Source organism: Protomyctophum bolini (assembly GCF_963924005.1).
Source record: "Protomyctophum bolini genome assembly, chromosome: 11".
NCBI classification, from domain to species: domain Eukaryota; kingdom Metazoa; phylum Chordata; class Actinopteri; order Myctophiformes; family Myctophidae; genus Protomyctophum; species Protomyctophum bolini.
In genome coordinates, this window is record NC_137872.1 from 2,266,886 (window position 1) to 2,285,998 (window position 19,113).

The window sequence follows — 19,113 nt, forward strand, 5'->3', positions numbered from 1 at the left end:
CCAATCTGTTGCCATGGTGAAGCTATAGCGCTATAGCGACCCGGGGCTGGGGGGGACGGGGGGACGGGGGGGTTGCTATGGCGATCTTGTAGCGAGACCAAAGCCCACATGGAGGTGTTCTTGTAGCACATAAGTCACCTTCCTCTTACCTCTCCACACCCCCGCCCTAGACCTTCATAGTCACCTTCTTCTTACCTCCCCACCCCCCGTAGTCCTTCTGGGAACAAACTGTCTGCCTGGCACCATGCTATAGGGCTGGGCAATTAACCCCAAATATAATAGAATAAAGTTATTATAATCGACTAAAATGTATTAGCCTGATTGACCCCCGTACGTAAACCCTGCAATCAGACTTAATTGCACGACGATGGTGCCGCACGGAAATAGTGAAAATAGCCGATCTACAACAAGACGTGTAGATCTGCTATTTTCACTCGTCGGGACACAGTCGTCCGTTAATAATAATAATCGCCACCGCCACCGCCACCACCGCGTTGTTGTTCCGAAAAGTTATAAATAATAACTGTGCGGAGTGTGGATTTGAAGTCCCGTCATCGCGTCGCGTTGCATCGCCCCCTGCCTGTCAGCCATGGGAACGTCCAGACTGTTCCGTATCTTCATGCTCCTGGGCTCCGCCTTCATGATCCTCCTGATCATCATCTACTGGGACGACGTGGGAGGAGCCTCCTCCTCGCACCTCTACCTGCACACCCCCGTCTCCCCCCCCCCCGGGCCCAAGACCCCCCCCCGGCACACGCCCCCTCCTCCTCCTCCTCCCCAGCATCCCCATCATCCCCAGACCTCCTCCTTCTCCTTCCTGTCCGACATCGATGCCTTCGTCAACCAGTTCCTGGAGCCGGGGGGGACCGGCGAGCCCACGCCGGAGAGCGCCGCTCCCGCCGCCAACCGGTCGGAGCGGGCGGAGGAGCGCTACGTGCCGCGGCGCGAGTGGAAGATCCACCTGACGCCGGTGGCGGCCGAGCTGCGCGACAGACAGGTTAAGATTATTATTATTATTATTAACCCGTTCTGACCTGAGATCAGTTTCATACGAGTTTTCCGCTGGACACACACACACTGGGTCTGATTAACCCCATTCTGACCTGAGATCAGATTCTATAAAAAAATGTCAGTCGTTCTTCGATTTCTCAAAAATAGCAGACCTACAAGCTCATAGCGCGCCACTCGGTGGCGCGCTATGAGCTTGTAGATCTGCTATTTTTCAATACCTAAAGCATAACATGACGCTAACACCAAAATGGGTTCCCGTTCAGAATGGGTTAATAACAGTCACCCTTTAATGCGCGCTACACTGTCTGTCTGTCTGTCTGTCTGTCTGTCTGTCTGCCTGCCTGCCTGCCTGCCTGTCTGTCTGTCTGTCTGTCTGCCTGTCTGTCTGTCTGTCTGTCTGTCTGTCTGCCTGCCTGCCTGCCTGCCTGCCTGCCTGCCTGTCTGTCTGTCTGTCTGTCTCTGTCTGTCTGTCTGCCTGCCTGCCTGCCTGCCTGCCTGTCTGCCTGCCTGCCTGCCTGCCTGCCTGCCTGCCTGCCTGTCTGTCTGTCTGTCTGTCTGTCTGTCTGTCTGTCTGTCTGTCTGTCTGTCTGTCTGTCTGTCTGTCTGTCTGCCTGCCTGCCTGCCTGCCTGCCTGTCTGCCTGCCTGCCTGCCTGCCTGCCTGCCTGCCTGCCTGCCTGCCTGCCTGCCTGTCTGTCTGTCTGCCTGTCTGTCTGTCTGTCTGTCTGTCTGTCTGTCTGTCTGTCGCTATCTCTTAGTTTTGATCTGATACAGTGAATGCAAACAGTAACCTCCAGTAAAACAGTATCTTCCATTCTCTCTACGCTGTGTATCAATCTGTTGTAGAGCTACAGTATAGTCACATTATATAACTTGCGCGTGTGGATTTGGGGAAAACATTTTGATCCATAATGTAAATACAGGTGCCAATATTATATTATATTATATTTCATGATCTGGGCGATCGTGCTTGGCTACATTTCGCTGCCAGCTCAGCGCGAGCCGAAGACGACCTGATTTAACCCAGTCTTCATCAGGTTAAATATTTATAAAAACCCCACAGACTTCTTAAACCACTTTGAACCTGACATTCCTTTTGGGCGAAAACGGTCAAAATGTTGTCAAAAGTAACTGAAAAAATATATATCTACACGATCACATGTTATGAGCTTTGTCGATTTTGGGGTATTTCCGCTACTTTCGAGCAACACCGTCATTATGCTTATATAAGTAGTTAATTTATCATTTTATTTAAAAAAAAAGCGAGGATTATGTGAAGTTATGGAGCGCTTCAGAGTTGAATTGTAGTGATAACTGAACCCTTCCTAAACGTTACAGGAGCAGAGACGTCTCCTCCTGAAGGAGATGTGCAGCAGCGACGGCTTGGCCTTCCCTGGGAAGAACCGCTCCTTCGATGACATTCCCAACAAGGAGCTGGATCACCTTATTGTGGACGACCGGCACGGCATCATCTACTGCTACGTTCCTAAGGTACAGTACAGTACACCATCTACTGCTACGTTCCTAAGGTACAGTACAGTACAGTACAGTATACCAGTAAGACGCGCAAACGCGGGAAGCGAACGCAGCTCGTACATATTTGGGTTTTGGACGTATAGCTGCTTTGGGGACTCCTTATATGGTTATGGCTGAGTCATGGTGACACAAATAACTCAGCTCCATATATGGGCACAAAAGCGGGACAGACAGACAGACAGACAGACAGACAGACAGACAGACAGACAGACAGACAGACCAGACAGACCAGACAGACAGACACACATGATCTGCTAGGTCTCATAGTAAGTGCTCACTGCGTTCGCAATCATCTACTGCTACGTTCCTAAGGTACAGTACAGTACAGTAGCCCTGTTGATGGGGGAAGTTGGTCATTAACCCATTCTGACCTGAGATCAGATTCTAAAAAATGTCTTCTACATCCTGACAGTTTTCTGATAGAAGCTATGTTTCTATATGTCAGTCGTTCTTCGATTTTTCAAAAAATAGCAGACCTACAAGCTCATAGCCACTCGGTGGCGCGCTATGAGCTTGTAGATCTGCTATTTTCCAATAGCTAAAGCATAACATAATGATAACACCAAAAGGGGTTCCCGCCCCAAAATGGGTTAATCTTGAAGATGGAGTGCCGTGATTTTTTTTTGGAACTTTCTTCTGTTTTGTACAGTATGTGTCTATAGAGTTGACGTTACTCTAATACCAGTGGTTCTGTATGTGTCTATGGACTTTACATTACTCTAATACCAGTGGTTCTGTTCTGTATGTGTCTATGGACTTTACATTACTCTAATACCAGTGGTTGTGTTCTGTATGTGTCTATGGACTTTACATTACTCTAATACCAGTGGTTCTGTATGTGTCTATGGACTTTACATTACTCTAATACCAGTGGTTCTGTTCTGTATGTGTCTATGGACTTTACATTACTCTAATACCAGTGGTTGTGTTCTGTATGTGTCTATGGACTTTACATTACTCTAATACCAGTGGTTGTGTTCTGTATGTGTCTATGGACTTTACATTACTCTAATACCAGTGGTTCTGTTCTGTATGTGTCTATGGACTTTACATTACTCTAATACCAGTGGTTCTGTTCTGTATGTGTCTATGGACTTTACATTACTCTAATACCAGTGGTTCTGTTCTGTATGTGTCTATGGACTTTACATTACTCTAATACCAGTGGTTCTGTTCTGTATGTGTCTATGGAGTTGACGTTACTCTAATACCAGTGGTTCTGTATGTGTCTATGGACTTTACATTACTCTAATACCAGTGGTTCTGTTCTGTATGTGTCTATGGACTTTACATTACTCTAATACCAGTGGTTCTGTTCTGTATGTGTCTATGGAGTTGACGTTACTCTAATACCAGTGGTTCTGTATGTGTCTATGGACTTTACATTACTCTAATACCAGTGGTTCTGTTCTGTATGTGTCTATGGACTTTACATTACTCTAATACCAGTGGTTCTGTTCTGTATGTGTCTATGGACTTTACATTACTCTAATACCAGTGGTTCTGTATGTGTCTATGGACTTTACATTACTCTAATACCAGTGGTTCTGTTCTGTATGTGTCTATGGACTTTACATTACTCTAATACCAGTGGTTCTGTTCTGTATGTGTCTATGGACTTTACATTACTGTAATACCAGTGGTTCTGTATGTGTCTATGGACTTTACATTACTCTAATACCAGTGGTTCTGTTCTGTATGTGTCTATGGACTTTACATTACTCTAATACCAGTGGTTCTGTTCTGTATGTGTCTATGGACTTTACATTACTCTAATACCAGTGGTTGTGTTCTGTATGTGTCTATGGACTTTACATTACTCTAATACCAGTGGTTCTGTTCTGTATGTGTCTATGGACTTTACATTACTCTAATACCAGTGGTTCTGTTCTGTATGTGTCTATGGACTTTACATTACTCTAATACCAGTGGTTCTGTTCTGTATGTGTCTATGGACTTTACATTACTCTAATACCAGTGGTTGTGTTCTGTATGTGTCTATGGACTTTACATTACTCTAATACCAGTGGTTGTGTTCTGTATGTGTCTATGGACTTTACATTACTCTAATACCAGTGGTTCTGTTCTGTATGTGTCTATGGACTTTACATTACTCTAATACCAGTGGTTCTGTATGTGTCTATGGACTTTACGTTACTCTAATACCAGTGGTTCTGTTCTGTATGTGTCTATGGACTTTACATTACTCTAATACCAGTGGTTCTGTATGTGTCTATGGACTTTACGTTACTCTAATACCAGTGGTTCTGTTCTGTATGTGTCTATGGACTTTACATTACTCTAATACCAGTGGTTCTGTATGTGTCTATGGACTTTACGTTACTCTAATACCAGTGGTTCTGTTCTGTATGTGTCTATGGACTTTACATTACTCTAATACCAGTGGTTCTGTATGTGTCTATGGACTTTACGTTACTCTAATACCAGTGGTTCTGTTCTGTATGTGTCTATGGACTTTACATTACTCTAATACCAGTGGTTCTGTTCTGTATGTGTTCTGCAGTCTACTCTGGAGCCTTGTGCGGCGGCCATTTTGGGGGCGTGGGAATATGAATGTAGCGAGACCATCTAGCACCTCCCGTCGCGATGCCACAACCACAATACACACACGTACAGTAACAATGTACAGTACACACACGTACAGTAACAATGATGACTGGTTGTCTGAAAGATGCAGGGTTTCCTTGGTGTGGGTCCAAAATGACACGTCTGTAGACCGAGTGTAGAAGAATAATTATGAAACCAAACCGGTTAATTGGTACCGTTCGTAAACTCTTGAGTTATTATGGGGCTCTTTGAAATAATAGCCCCACTGTCCCGTTGTCTTCCCCCCCCCCCCCGCGATTGAATTCACCACGCTATATATATATATATATATATATATATATTAGTGATGCACCGAATATTCGGCTGCAGAAAATATTCGGCAGAAAATGGCTAAAAATGCATTTTCGGCCTATTCGGTTTCGGCCCTAATAGGCAGAAAATATATCGCTGAATAGTGTATGCAATTAATGCATTCAAAAGAGCTGAATAAATGTTTTATCGACCCATATTAGTGATTATTATTTAAGTTAAGTTTTGCCATAACCATTTATTTTGCCATAAATCAGGTAGCTTTAAAGGTACGGCCATGACAGCAATGGTAGGAAAAACGATATATAATATTAATCATATTCGGATATTCGGTATTCGGTTTTCGGCCAACTGTTTCCTATATTCGGTATTCGGTTTTCGGCCAAGAATTTCCCTTTCAGTGCATCCCTAATATATATATATAGGCATCACTATCTTTCTCTCTCGTCTATTTTCTATAATGCGTACTGCAGCTTTCTCCGGAGGGACCCTTGTTTACTCAAACGTATATCAGGCTTTGCAGAGCTAATTATCCGTGGCTGGTTGGACGGCAAAGCATCTGGTTATACAGTAGTTCATCACGGAGAAAGTAATTGGGTGTGTGGATACTGTAGTATAGGCCCTGTTTTTAACCCGTTCGGGACGGGCAACCCCTTTTGGTGTTTTAAGCGTCATGTTACACTTTATAGCTATTGGAAAAATAGCTGATCTACAAGCTCGTAGTTGCTTGTAGTTCTGCTATTTTTGTTAAATCGTGAAAATGTGGCGCAAATCTTTGAATATATTCTTTCAGAGTGAATGTTTTTAACTTAAAGCTTTGTTTCTGGGGGGGGGGAGCTTGTAGGTCTGCTATTTTTTGAAAAATCAAAGGACGAACGACTGACATTTTTATAGAATCTGATCTCGGGTCAGAATGGGGTTCATCAGACCAGTGTGTGTGTCCTAGTGGAAACCCTCGTATGAATCTGATCTCAGGTCAGAATGGGTTAATGGGCCCAAATAATGGCCTATAATAAATGACATTTTAATAATTGGACGTTGTCGGACACCGTACCTGCACTCCACAGCGTCTGTCCGACATCACGATAGAAATGTCCCGTGCGGGACTCCGTCCGTCTGTCCGTCCGTCCGTCCGTCCGTCCGTCTGTCCTTCCATCTATCACCATGGTGACCCCTGTATAGAGAACTCTGCTGCCTTGAACCGGTTGCCACGACAACAGCACTCAAACGGCCCCAGAGCCCCCCCCCCCCCCCCCCCCCCTCCTCCTCGCCCACTCCAATCGGTTACCATGGTGACTCTATATAGTGCAAACTTAGGGGACTATTGTAATGGGTTGCCACGGGGACCAAACAAACCCCAGTGTGTGCACCGTTGGTCAGCATTGTCCCGCCCGCGTGACTCTGTGACCTCACCTCACCTCAGTCAGCTATTGGCTCTTTTCCACTGCAAAATGGGTGAGCCAGAATCTTCCAGAAGTTACCGCCGGGAAAACGTTTTTCCAGAACCGGTTGACGTCCTGTGATGGTTCCGTTCTGTCTCCATGAACCCATTTAGTCCTGTGATGGTTCGGTTCTGTTTCCATGAACCCATTTAGTCCTGTGATGGTTCCGTTCTGTTTCCATGAACCCATTTAGTCCTGTGATGGTTCCGTTCTGTCTCCATGAACCCATTTAGTCCTGTGATGGTTCGGTTCTGTCTCCATGAACCCATTTAGTCCTGTGATGGTTCCGTTCTGTCTCCATGAACCCATTTAGTCCTGTGATGGTTCGGTTCTGTCTCCATGAACCCATTTAGTCCTGTGATGGTTCCGTTCTGTTTCCATTAACCCATTTAGTCCTGTGATGGTTCCGTTCTGACTCCATTAACCCATTTAGTCCTGTGATGGTTCGGTTCTGTCTCCATGAACCCATTTAGTCCTGTGATGGTTCCGTTCTGTCTCCATGAACCCATTTAGTCCTGTGATGGTTCCGTTCTGACTCCATTAACCCATTTAGTCCTGTGATGGTTCCGTTCTGTCTCCATGAACCCATTTAGTCCTGTGATGGTTCGGTTCTGTCTCCATGAACCCATTTAGTCCTGTGATGGTTCGGTTCTGTCTCCATGAACCCATTTAGTCCTGTGATGGTTCCGTTCTGACTCCATTAACCCATTTAGTCCTGTGATGGTTCCGTTCTGACTCCATTAACCCATTTAGTCCTGTGATGGTTCCGTTCTGTTTCCATGAACCCATTTAGTCCTGTGATGGTTCGGTTCTGTCTCCATGAACCCATTTAGTCCTGTGATGGTTCGGTTCTGTTTCCATTAACCCATTTAGTCCTGTGATGGTTCCGTTCTGTTTCCATGAACCCATTTAGTCCTGTGATGGTTCGGTTCTGTTTCCATTAACCCATTTAGTCCTGTGATGGTTCGGTTCTGTCTCCATGAACCCATTTAGTCCTGTGATGGTTCCGTTCTGTCTCCATGAACCCATTTAGTCCTGTGATGGTTCCGTTCTGACTCCATTAACCCATTTAGTCCTGTGATGGTTCCGTTCTGTCTCCATGAACCCATTTAGTCCTGTGATGGTTCGGTTCTGTCTCCATGAACCCATTTAGTCCTGTGATGGTTCCGTTCTGACTCCATTAACCCATTTAGTCCTGTGATGGTTCCGTTCTGACTCCATTAACCCATTTAGTCCTGTGATGGTTCCGTTCTGTTTCCATGAACCCATTTAGTCCTGTGATGGTTCGGTTCTGTCTCCATGAACCCATTTAGTCCTGTGATGGTTCGGTTCTGTTTCCATTAACCCATTTAGTCCTGTGATGGTTCCGTTCTGTTTCCATGAACCCATTTAGTCCTGTGATGGTTCGGTTCTGTTTCCATTAACCCATTTAGTCCTGTGATGGTTCGGTTCTGTTTCCATTAACCCATTTAGTCCTGTGATGGTTCCGTTCTGTTTCCATGAACCCATTTAGTCCTGTGAAAAAAAAGTCTTCTAAAATCATTCATGACAGTTCTCTTAAAAACCCCCATGTTTCTATGTGACCCCTCACCCTTTAAAAACCCCCATGTTTCTATGTGACCCCCCATGTGACCCCCCATGTGACCCCTCACCCTGACCCCTCACCCTTTAAAAAAACCCCATGTTTCTATGTGACCCCCCATGTGACCCCTCACCCTGACCCCTCACCCTTTGTCGAGTCCGTGTTTCTGCCCCTCTTCGCACCCATTGGTTGCCATTTCGTGGTTGGACAAAAACCCTCTCTCTCCATCCACTACCATTGAAATAACAGGTTTTTTCAGTTTGCTTCGTGTTGATATTCTGTGCATTCATTCCATTCTTATTTTAACCCATTTTAGGCAGGGACCCCTTTTGGTGTTGTGCGTTTAGCTATTTAAAAAATAGCAGATCTACAAGCTCATAGCGCGCCACCGAGTGGCGCGCTACGAGCTTGTAGGTCAGCTATTTTTTTTTAAATCGAAGAGCGACTGACGTAGAAGTCATGCTGGCCAGTGGTTCTCTCTAAATCATGACCCTCTATGGCAGTGGTTTAGAGAGAACCACTGCCATAGAGGGTCATGATTTAGAGAGAACCACTGCCATAGAGGGTCATGATTTAGAGAGAACCACTGCCATAGAGGGTCATGATTTAGAGAGAACCACTGCCATAGAGGGTCATGATTTAGAGAGAACCACTGCCATAGAGGGTCATGATTTAGAGAGAACCACTGCCATAGAGGGTCATGATTTAGAGAGAACCACTGCCATAGATACACACAGGTCATGATTTAGAGAGAACCACTGCCATAGAGGGTCATGATTTAGAGAGAACCACTGCCATAGAGGGTCATGATTTAGAGAGAACCACTGCCATAGATACACAGGGGTCATGATTTAGAGAGAACCACTGCCATAGATACACAGGGGTCATGATTTAGAGAGAACCACTGCCATAGATACACAGGGGTCATGATTTAGAGAGAACCACTGCCATAGATACACAGGGGTCATGATTTAGAGAGAACCACTGCCATAGAGGGTCATGATTTAGAGAGAACCACTGCCATAGAGGGTCATGATTTAGAGAGAACCACTGCCATAGAGGGTCATGATTTAGAGAGAACCACTGCCATAGATACACACAGGTCATGATTTAGAGAGAACCACTGCCATAGAGGGTCATGATTTAGAGAGAACCACTGCCATAGATACACACAGGTCATGATTTAGAGAGAACCACTGCCATAGAGGGTCATGATTTAGAGAGAACCACTGCCATAGATACACACAGGTCATGATTTAGAGAGAACCACTGCCATAGAGGGTCATGATTTAGAGAGAACCACTGCCATAGATACACACAGGTCATGATTTAGAGAGAACCACTGCCATAGAGGGTCATGATTTAGAGAGAACCACTGCCATAGAGGGTCATGATTTAGAGAGAACCACTGCCATAGATACACACAGGTCATGATTTAGAGAGAACCACTGCCATAGAGGGTCATGATTTAGAGAGAACCACTGCCATAGAGGGTCATGATTTAGAGAGAACCACTGCCATAGATACACACAGGTCATGATTTAGAGAGAACCACTGCCATAGAGGGTCATGATTTAGAGAGAACCACTGCCATAGATACACACAGGTCATGATTTAGAGAGAACCACTGCCATAGAGGGTCATGATTTAGAGAGAACCACTGCCATAGATACACACAGGTCATGATTTAGAGAGAACCACTGCCATAGAGGGTCATGATTTAGAGAGAACCACTGCCATAGAGGGTCATGATTTAGAGAGAACCACTGCCATAGATACACACAGGTCATGATTTAGAGAGAACCACTGCCATAGAGGGTCATGATTTAGAGAGAACCACTGCCATAGAGGGTCATGATTTAGAGAGAACCACTGCCATAGATACACACAGGTCATGATTTAGAGAGAACCACTGCCATAGAGGGTCATGATTTAGAGAGAACCACTGCCATAGAGGGTCATGATTTAGAGAGAACCACTGCCATAGATACACACAGGTCATGATTTAGAGAGAACCACTGCCATAGAGGGTCATGATTTAGAGAGAACCACTGCCATAGAGGGTCATGATTTAGAGAGAACCACTGCCATAGATACACACAGGTCATGATTTAGAGAGAACCACTGCCATAGAGGGTCATGATTTAGAGAGAACCACTGCCATAGAGGGTCATGATTTAGAGAGAACCACTGCCATAGAGGGTCATGATTTAGAGAGAACCACTGCCATAGATACACACAGGTCATGATTTAGAGAGAACCACTGCCATAGAGGGTCATGATTTAGAGAGAACCACTGCCATAGAGGGTCATGATTTAGAGAGAACCACTGCCATAGAGGGTCATGATTTAGAGAGAACCACTGCCATAGATACACAGGGGTCATGATTTAGAGAGAACCACTGCCATAGAGGGTCATGATTTAGAGAGAACCCCTGCCATAGAGGGTCATGATTTAGAGAGAACCACTGCCATAGAGGGTCATGATTTAGAGAGAACCACTGCCATAGAGGGTCATGATTTAGAGAGAACCACTGCCATAGAGGGTCATGATTTAGAGAGAACCACTTCCATAGAGGGTCATGATTTAGAGAGAACCACTGCCATAGAGGGTCATGATTTAGAGAGAACCACTGCCATAGAGGGTCATGATTTAGAGAGAACCACTGCCATAGAGGGTCATGATTTAGAGAGAACCACTGCCATAGATACACACAGGTCATGATTTAGAGAGAACCACTGCCATAGAGGGTCATGATTTAGAGAGAACCACTGCCATAGAGGGTCATGATTTAGAGAGAACCACTGCCATAGAGGGTCATGATTTAGAGAGAACCACTGCCATAGATACACACAGGTCATGATTTAGAGAGAACCACTGCCATAGAGGGTCATGATTTAGAGAGAACCACTGCCATAGAGGGTCATGATTTAGAGAGAACCACTGCCATAGAGGGTCATGATTTAGAGAGAACCACTGCCATAGAGGGTCATGATTTAGAGAGAACCACTGCCATAGAGGGTCATGATTTAGAGAGAACCACTGCCATAGATACATGGGTCACATTTGTGTAGAATCGTCCTCCTCGTGGTCTAAACGGGTCCGAGTCTCAACGCCACCACCTTTCCCCTCCTCTAGGTGGCGTGCAGTAACTGGAAGCGGGTGATGATGGTGCTGAGTGAGAGCCTGCTGCAGGAGGGGGTCCCCTACACGGACCCCCTGGCCATCCCCACGGACCTGGTCCACAACAGCAGCATGCACTTCACCTTCAACAAGTTCTGGAAGCGCTACGGAAAGTTCTCACGCCACCTCATGAAGGTATGAAGGTCTATTATGAAAGTTCTCACGCCACCTCATGAAGGTATGAAGGTCTATTATGAAAGTTCTCACGCCACCTCATGAAGGTATGAAGGTCTATTATGAAAGTTCTCACGCCACCTCATGAAGGTATGAAGGTCTATTATGAAAGTTCTCACGCCACCTCATGAAGGTATGAAGGTCTATTATGAAAGTTCTCACGCCACCTCATGAAGGTATAAAGGTCTATTATGAAAGTTCTCACGCCACCTCATGAAGGTATGAAGGTCTATTATGAAAGTTCTCACGCCACCTCATGAAGGTATGAAGGTCTATTATGAAAGTTCTCACGCCACCTCATGAAGGTATGAAGGTCTATTATGACAGTTCTCACGCCACCTCATGAAGGTATAAAGGTCTATTATGACAGTTCTCACGCCACCTCATGAAGGTATAAAGGTCTATTATGAAAGTTCTCACGCCACCTCATGAAGGTATAAAGGTCTATTATGAAAGTTCTCACGCCACCTCATGAAGGTATAAAGGTCTATTATGAAAGTTCTCACGCCACCTCATGAAGTTATGAAGGTCTATTATGAAAGTTCTCACGCCACCTCATGAAGGTATGAAGGTCTATTATGAAAGTTCTCACGCCACCTCATGAAGGTATAAAGGTTTATTATGAAAGTTCTCACGCCACCTCATGAAGGTATAAAGGTCTATTATGAAAGTTCTCACGCCACCTCATGAAGGTATAAAGGCCTATTATGACAAACGAGTCACCTGGAATGTTTTAAGTGTACTTTTAGTCGACTAAATATCATAAGATTTTAGTCGACTAAATCTACAGTTGATTTAGTTGAACAAAATGTATTTTGGTGGGCCTTGATGCCGTCATAATGTTTTTTTTCCCCACTATTTTCAGCATGTGACTAATTGTAAAATGACTGGGTCTCTTGTCCACTAGTCCCTTCCTAAATGACTGGGTCTCTTGTCCACTAGTCCCTTCCTAAATGACTGGGTCTCTTGTCCACTAGTCCCTTCCTAAATGACAGGGTCTCTTGTCCACTAGTCCCTTCCTAAATGACAGGGTCTCTTGTCCACTAGTCCCTTCCTAAATGACTGGATCTCTTGTCCACTAGTCCCTTCCTAAATGACAGGGTCTCTTGTCCACTAGTCCCTTCCTAAATGACAGGGTCTCTTGTCCACTAGTCCCTTCCTAAATGACTGGGTCTCTTGTCCACTAGTCCCTTCCTAAATGACAGGGTCTCGTGTCCACTAGTCCCTTCCTAAATGACAGGGTCTCGTGTCCACTAGTCCCTTCCTAAATGACTGGGTCTCTTGTCCACTAGTCCCTTCCTAAATGACAGGGTCTCGTGTCCACTAGTCCCTTCCTAAATGACAGGGTCTCTTGTCCACTAGTCCCTTCCTAAATGACAGGGTCTCTTGTCCACTAGTCCCTTCCTAAATGACTGGGTCTCTTGTCCACTAGTCCCTTCCTAAATGACTGGGTCTCTTGTCCACTAGTCCCTTCCTAAATGACTGGGTCTCTTGTCCACTAGTCCCTTCCTAAATGACTGGGTCTCTTGTCCACTAGTCCCTTCCTAAATGACTGGGTCTCTTGTCCACTAGTCCCTTCCTAAATGACTGGGTCTCTTGTCCACTAGTCCCTTCCTAAATGACTGGGTCTCTTGTCCACTAGTCCCTTCCTAAATGACTGGGTCTCTTGTCCACTAGTCCCTTCCTAAATGACTGGGTCTCTTGTCCACTAGTCCCTTCCTAAATGACTGGGTCTCTTGTCCACTAGTCCCTTCCTAAATGACTGGGTCTCGTGTCCACTAGTCCCTTCCTAAATGACTGGGTCTCTTGTCCACTAGTCCCTTCCTAAATGACTGGGTCTCTTGTCCACTAGTCCCTTCCTAAATGACTGGGTCTCTTGTCCACTAGTCCCTTCCTAAATGACTGGGTCTCTTGTCCACTAGTCCCTTCCTAACATTTTAGTCTAGTTTTTATTTGTTGACGAAATTGTCTTATTAGTTTTAGTCATCATAGCTTAGTTTTCATTTAGTTTTCATCAGTGAAAAAAGGTAGTCACGAAAAACATGTGTCTTGGTTTTAGTCGACAAAATCTACCCTGATGACCGAAGCCCTTTCAGAAAGCCTGACTGTTGCACCACAACGCAACGCAGTTCCGCAAAACGGATGGCTGGTCTAACGGCGTCGATGAAATAAAGAAATATCAATGTGTTACAGTTATTAAATCTTATTTGAAGGAAGAATACTGCTTCCGGAGCTTAATTCCATAACTAAGAAGAGCAGTACTGAGTCGTCACTGAGCCATTCAGTCCTTGTTTTATTTTACTTTTATAAATGTATAGAGTTTCAACCCTGATGACGACATTGCAATTTATTTTTACCACAAGTAAAAATAATGCTAGAATCCCGTGTGCGCTGCATTTCCCCCAAACCCTGTCTCCCTCTCTCTCAACTGCATTTTCCCAAACCCTGTCTCCCTCTCTCAACTGCATTTTCCCCAAACCCTGTCTCCCTCTCTCTCAACTGCATTTTCCCCAAACCCTGTCTCCCTCTCTCTCAACTGCATTTTCCCCAAACCCTGTCTCCCTCTCTCAACTGCATTTTCCCCAAACCCTGTCTCCCTCTCTCTCAACTGCATTTTCCCAAACCCTGTCTCTCTCTCTCAACTGCATTTTCCCCAAACCCTGTCTCCCTCTCTCTCAACTGCATTTCCCCCAAACCCTGTCTCCCTCTCTCTCAACTGCAATTTCCCCCAAACCCTGTCTCTCCCTCTCTCAACTGCATTTCCCCAAACCCTGTCTCCCTCTCTCTCAACTGCAATTTCCCCCAAACCCTGTCTCTCCCTCTCTCAACTGCATTTTCCCCAAACCCTGTCTCCCTCTCTCTCAACTGCATTTCCCCAAACCCTGTCTCTCCCTCTCTCAACTGCATTTCCCCCAAACCCTGTCTCCCTCTCTCAACTGCATTTTCCCAAACCCTGTCTCTCTCTCTCTCAACTGCATTTCCCCCAAACCCTGTCTCCCTCTCTCTCAACTGCATTTTCCCAAACCCTGTCTCCCTCTCTCAACTGCATTTCCCCCAAACCCTGTCTCCCTCTCTCTCAACTGCATTTCCCCCAAACCCTGTCTCCCTCTCTCTCAACTGCATTTCCCCCAAACCCTGTCTCCCTCTCTCAACTGCATTTCCCCCAAACCCTGTCTCTCCCTCTCTCTCAACTGCATTTTCCCAAACCCTGTCTCTCTCTCTCTCAACTGCATTTCCCCCAAACCCTGTCTCCCTCTCTCTCAACTGCATTTCCCCAAACCCTGTCTCCCTCTCTCTCAACTGCATTTCCCCCAAACCCTGTCTCCCTCTCTCTCAACTGCATTTCCCCCAAACCCTGTCTCCCTCTCTCTCAACTGCATTTCCCCCAAACCCTGTCTCCCTCTCTCTCAACTGCATTTCCCCCAAACCCTGTCTCCCTCTCTCTCAACTGCATTTCCCCAAACCCTGTCTCCCTCTCTCTCAACTGCATTTCCCCAAACCCTGTCTCTCTCTCTCAACTGCATTTCCCCCAAACCCTGTCTCCCTCTCTCTCAACTGCATTTCCCCCAAACCCTGTCTCCCTCTCTCAACTGCATTTCCCCCAAACCCTGTCTCCCTCTCTCAACTGCATTTCCCCAAACCCTGTCTCTCTCTCTCAACTGCATTTCCCCAAACCCTGTCTCCCTCTCTCTCAACTGCATTTCCCCAAACCCTGTCTCTCTCTCTCTCAACTGCATTTCCCCAAACCCTGTCTCCCTCTCTCTCAACTGCATTTCCCCCGTGACGTTCACAAAAATTAAAAACACACCTCTTTAGATTGGCCTTCTCAATCCTCCCATAGCACATAGCAGTTATTTTCATGATCTTATATGTATGTATTTTTTTTAACTCTATTGTCTTTTTTTAACTCTATGCCTGACCTTTTATTCCCCTCTTATGTTGATTGCGAACGCAGTGAGCACTTACTATGAGACCTAGCAGATCATGTCTGTCTGTCTGTCTGTCTGTCTGTCTGTGTGTCTGTCCCGCTATCCAAATATGGAGTGTGTTGCATCAGCAATCACTCAGCTCCATATATGGGCACAAAAGGGGCCAGGTCCACTCAGCTCCATATATAGGCACAAAAGGGGCACCATATAAGGAGTCCCCAAAGCAGCTATACGTCCAAAACCCAAATATGTACGAGCTGCGTTCGCTTCCCGCGTTTGCGCGTCTTACTCGTGATTATATGCATACTAAGGGACTGTGTCTGATATGTTATGACCTAACTGTAAAGTACCTGATGTGTGTCCTGCCTGTGAAGCACTTTGAACTGCAACTCTGTATGAAAGGTGCTATACAAATAAAGTTTATTATTATTATTATTATTATTATTCATTTTCCTCCAAAAAGGTGAAGCTAAAAAAGTACACCAAGTTCCTGTTCGTGCGGGACCCCTTCGTGCGCCTCATCTCCGCCTACCGCAACAAGTTCGAGCTGCGCAACGAGGACTTCTACCGGCGCTTCGCCGCGCTCATGCTGCGGCGCTACGCCGCCGCCGCAGACGGCCAGCCCACGGCGCCGGCCTCCGCCGACGCCGCCTTCGCCGCGGGGCTCCACCCGTCCTTCGGCCACTTCGTGCGCTACCTGCTGGACCCGCGCACGGAGCGCGACGCGCCCTTCAACGAGCACTGGCGCCAGGTGTACCGCCTCTGCCACCCCTGCCAGATCCAGTACGACTTCGTGGGCCACCTGGAGTCGGGCGAGGAGGACGCCGAGCAGCTCCTGCGTCAGCTGCGCGTGGACAACGTGGTGGAGTTCCCCACGTCTCACCGGAACCTCACCGCCTCCACCTGGCTGGACGACTGGTTCGCCGCGGTGCCCCTGGAGGCCCGGAGGGAACTCTACGCGCTCTACGAGCCGGACTTCAGGCTCTTTGGTTACGACAGACCGGACTCCATCCTTAACGAATGAACTCTACGCGCTCTACGAGCCGGACTTCAGGCTCTTTGGTTACGACAGACCGGACTCCATCCTCAACGAATGAACTCTACGCACTCTACGAGCCGGACTTCAGGCTCTTTGGTTACGACAGACCGGAACTCCATCCTTAACGAATGAACTCTACGCGCTCTACGAGCCGGACTTCAGGCTCTTTGGTTACGACAGACCGGACTCCATCCTTAACGAATGAACTCTACGCGCTCTACGAGCCGGACTTCAGGCTCTTTGGTTACGACAGACCGGACTCCATCCTTAACGAATGAACTCTACGCGCTCTACGAGCCGGACTTCAGGCTCTTTGGTTACGACAGACCGGACTCCATCCTTAACGAATGAACTCTACGCGCTCTACGAGCCGGACTTCAGGCTCTTTGGTTACGACAGACCGGACTCCATCCTCAACGAATGACCACGAGCAGAGCACCCCCCCCCCCCCCCCCACGCCAGCCCCACCCATCCATGCCCCAGAGGAAAGGAAAAGGGAGACAAACTGCTTTGTATGTGATTTTGGGGGAAGAAGAAAAAAACAAAGATGGCACATTCTTACGGTCTTTGCACATGAAGTCCAAACGTTATACATTTCAAGTGCAATGAAACGAACACAAGCTTCGTGTTTTGTAATTTACAGATTATTGTTATAACTTCAAACCAACTTATTGGATATTGTCTATAATAATATCTGTCAAAATGACTTTCATTCAACGGTTTAAGACTTTTCTGCATTTCTTTTCCACCATCGGTCAACAAGTGGCTTGTTAGTGGCTCAGAATCCTTGGATAATAACGGATATGACAAAACGCATAATATATGAACATTTCAGACTTGGTGTTCAAAGACCTTTTTACAGAGAGAGAGAGAGAGAGAGAGAGAGAGAGAGAGAGACATCAGCCGGCGTTGACGTAGGCTAGTTTACTCTAATCTAGTATTCAAAAGGAAACTCTCACCGTGAGTATATATACTCTATACCGTGAGTATCTGCATTCCTGACTTTAATGTCGTACAGAACTATGCCTGTAATATTATATTTGAGATGTCACAGGTATTTTTTTTTCTTTTCGTTTTTATTTTTTTTGAGGCCGACTGTGACGTCGCACAGGGCCTTAGTTTGTAGCTTTGGAGGGTTCTTGAGAAATCTCTCCGATGTGATGTCGCAGAACCGTTGTAGCCGTATGTGATGTCAAAATGGACCCCCAAACGCCTATGGTTGCGATGCTGATACTGACGCAGTCGGAACAGGGTCGAGGGACGTTGTTTTTTTTCCCGTTTTTTATTTTGGGGGCATTTGTTTTAACGCCACGATAGTGAGTTGTAGTTTTGAAAGGTAGTTGCATATATTTTAGTTAACTTATTTGAATGCGTTAGTGCAAATGTTTATGTTAAGGTTAAGCATGTATAGGCCTAAGGGATTTTACTATGTCCGACATTTCTTACATGTAAATGTCAACATGTGGAAAGCCTCTCTCGGTAGAGAGGAAGAGGTCACTCTTCTATACCTCGTAATCATTTATAGTTGCGTAATAACGTGCTACTCTCACTTAATGAACAGACACACCCGACCAAAAACCTTTTTGCTTCTTGTGTCATCATCGGTACGTTACATTTCTGTGAGGATAAGTTTACTATTTTACTATTATACGTCAGTGTAATGGTCAATGAGAACATTATAGCAGCTGGTTTTCCTTCCAAAGCATGCCGTTTAAGCACAAGATGCTCCGTTGAACTTCAAGGCTGATATCTGGAGAGCGTACTGTAGCTATTATTAGTCTCATCAGGGTCTTCAGAGGAGAATGAGGGAAAAGAAGTTGAGTCTAACAACATTCCTTTTGTTTTACTTAAAAGAGTGAAAACTTAAAAGTGTCTATTTCTGTGTTGGGCATTTTCCCCCAAAGGGAATAGTTTGTTCATCATCGTTCTCCATCCTCTAACGTCGTGTTATAGTTCAGATATCATTTGTGTGTGTTCGGGTATCACGACCTACGCGTCGTGGCGACAGTGTTTTCAGAGGATCGTGGTTACCTTGGCGACAGTGTTTTTTTTCCCTGTATAGTTATCAATGTCGTACGTATTACGGACGTGTAAAACCGTGACTAACGCAAAACACTCCCAGCCTGTCCATAGAAACGTCTGCCGAGATTCAGTGTTTTGTTTTTTTTGTTGCAAGGATGAGATTTGCTGCTTCAGCCGAGCGCGTGAAATCATACCGTAGCCGGCGGCAACTTAACCCATTCTGAACGGGAACCCATTTCGGTGTTATAGCATCATGTTATGCTTTAGCTATTGAAAAATAGCAGACCTACAAGCTCATAGCGCGCCACCGAGTGGCGCG

The 19,113-nt window shown here is 45.9% G+C and overlaps 1 protein-coding gene across 1 annotated transcript; it reads left to right on the forward strand.

Annotated features, from left to right (window-relative positions):
* On the forward strand, positions 1–17,209 carry chst12a (carbohydrate (chondroitin 4) sulfotransferase 12a). Its single transcript, XM_080775383.1, has 4 exons — positions 1–997; positions 2,348–2,500; positions 11,586–11,765; positions 16,197–17,209. The coding sequence occupies exons 1-4, from the start codon at positions 590–592 to the stop codon at positions 16,755–16,757; spliced, it is 1,302 nt and encodes a 433-aa protein (XP_080631509.1). The 5' UTR covers positions 1–589; the 3' UTR covers positions 16,758–17,209.
* The last annotated feature ends 1,904 nt before the right edge of the window (positions 17,210–19,113 follow it).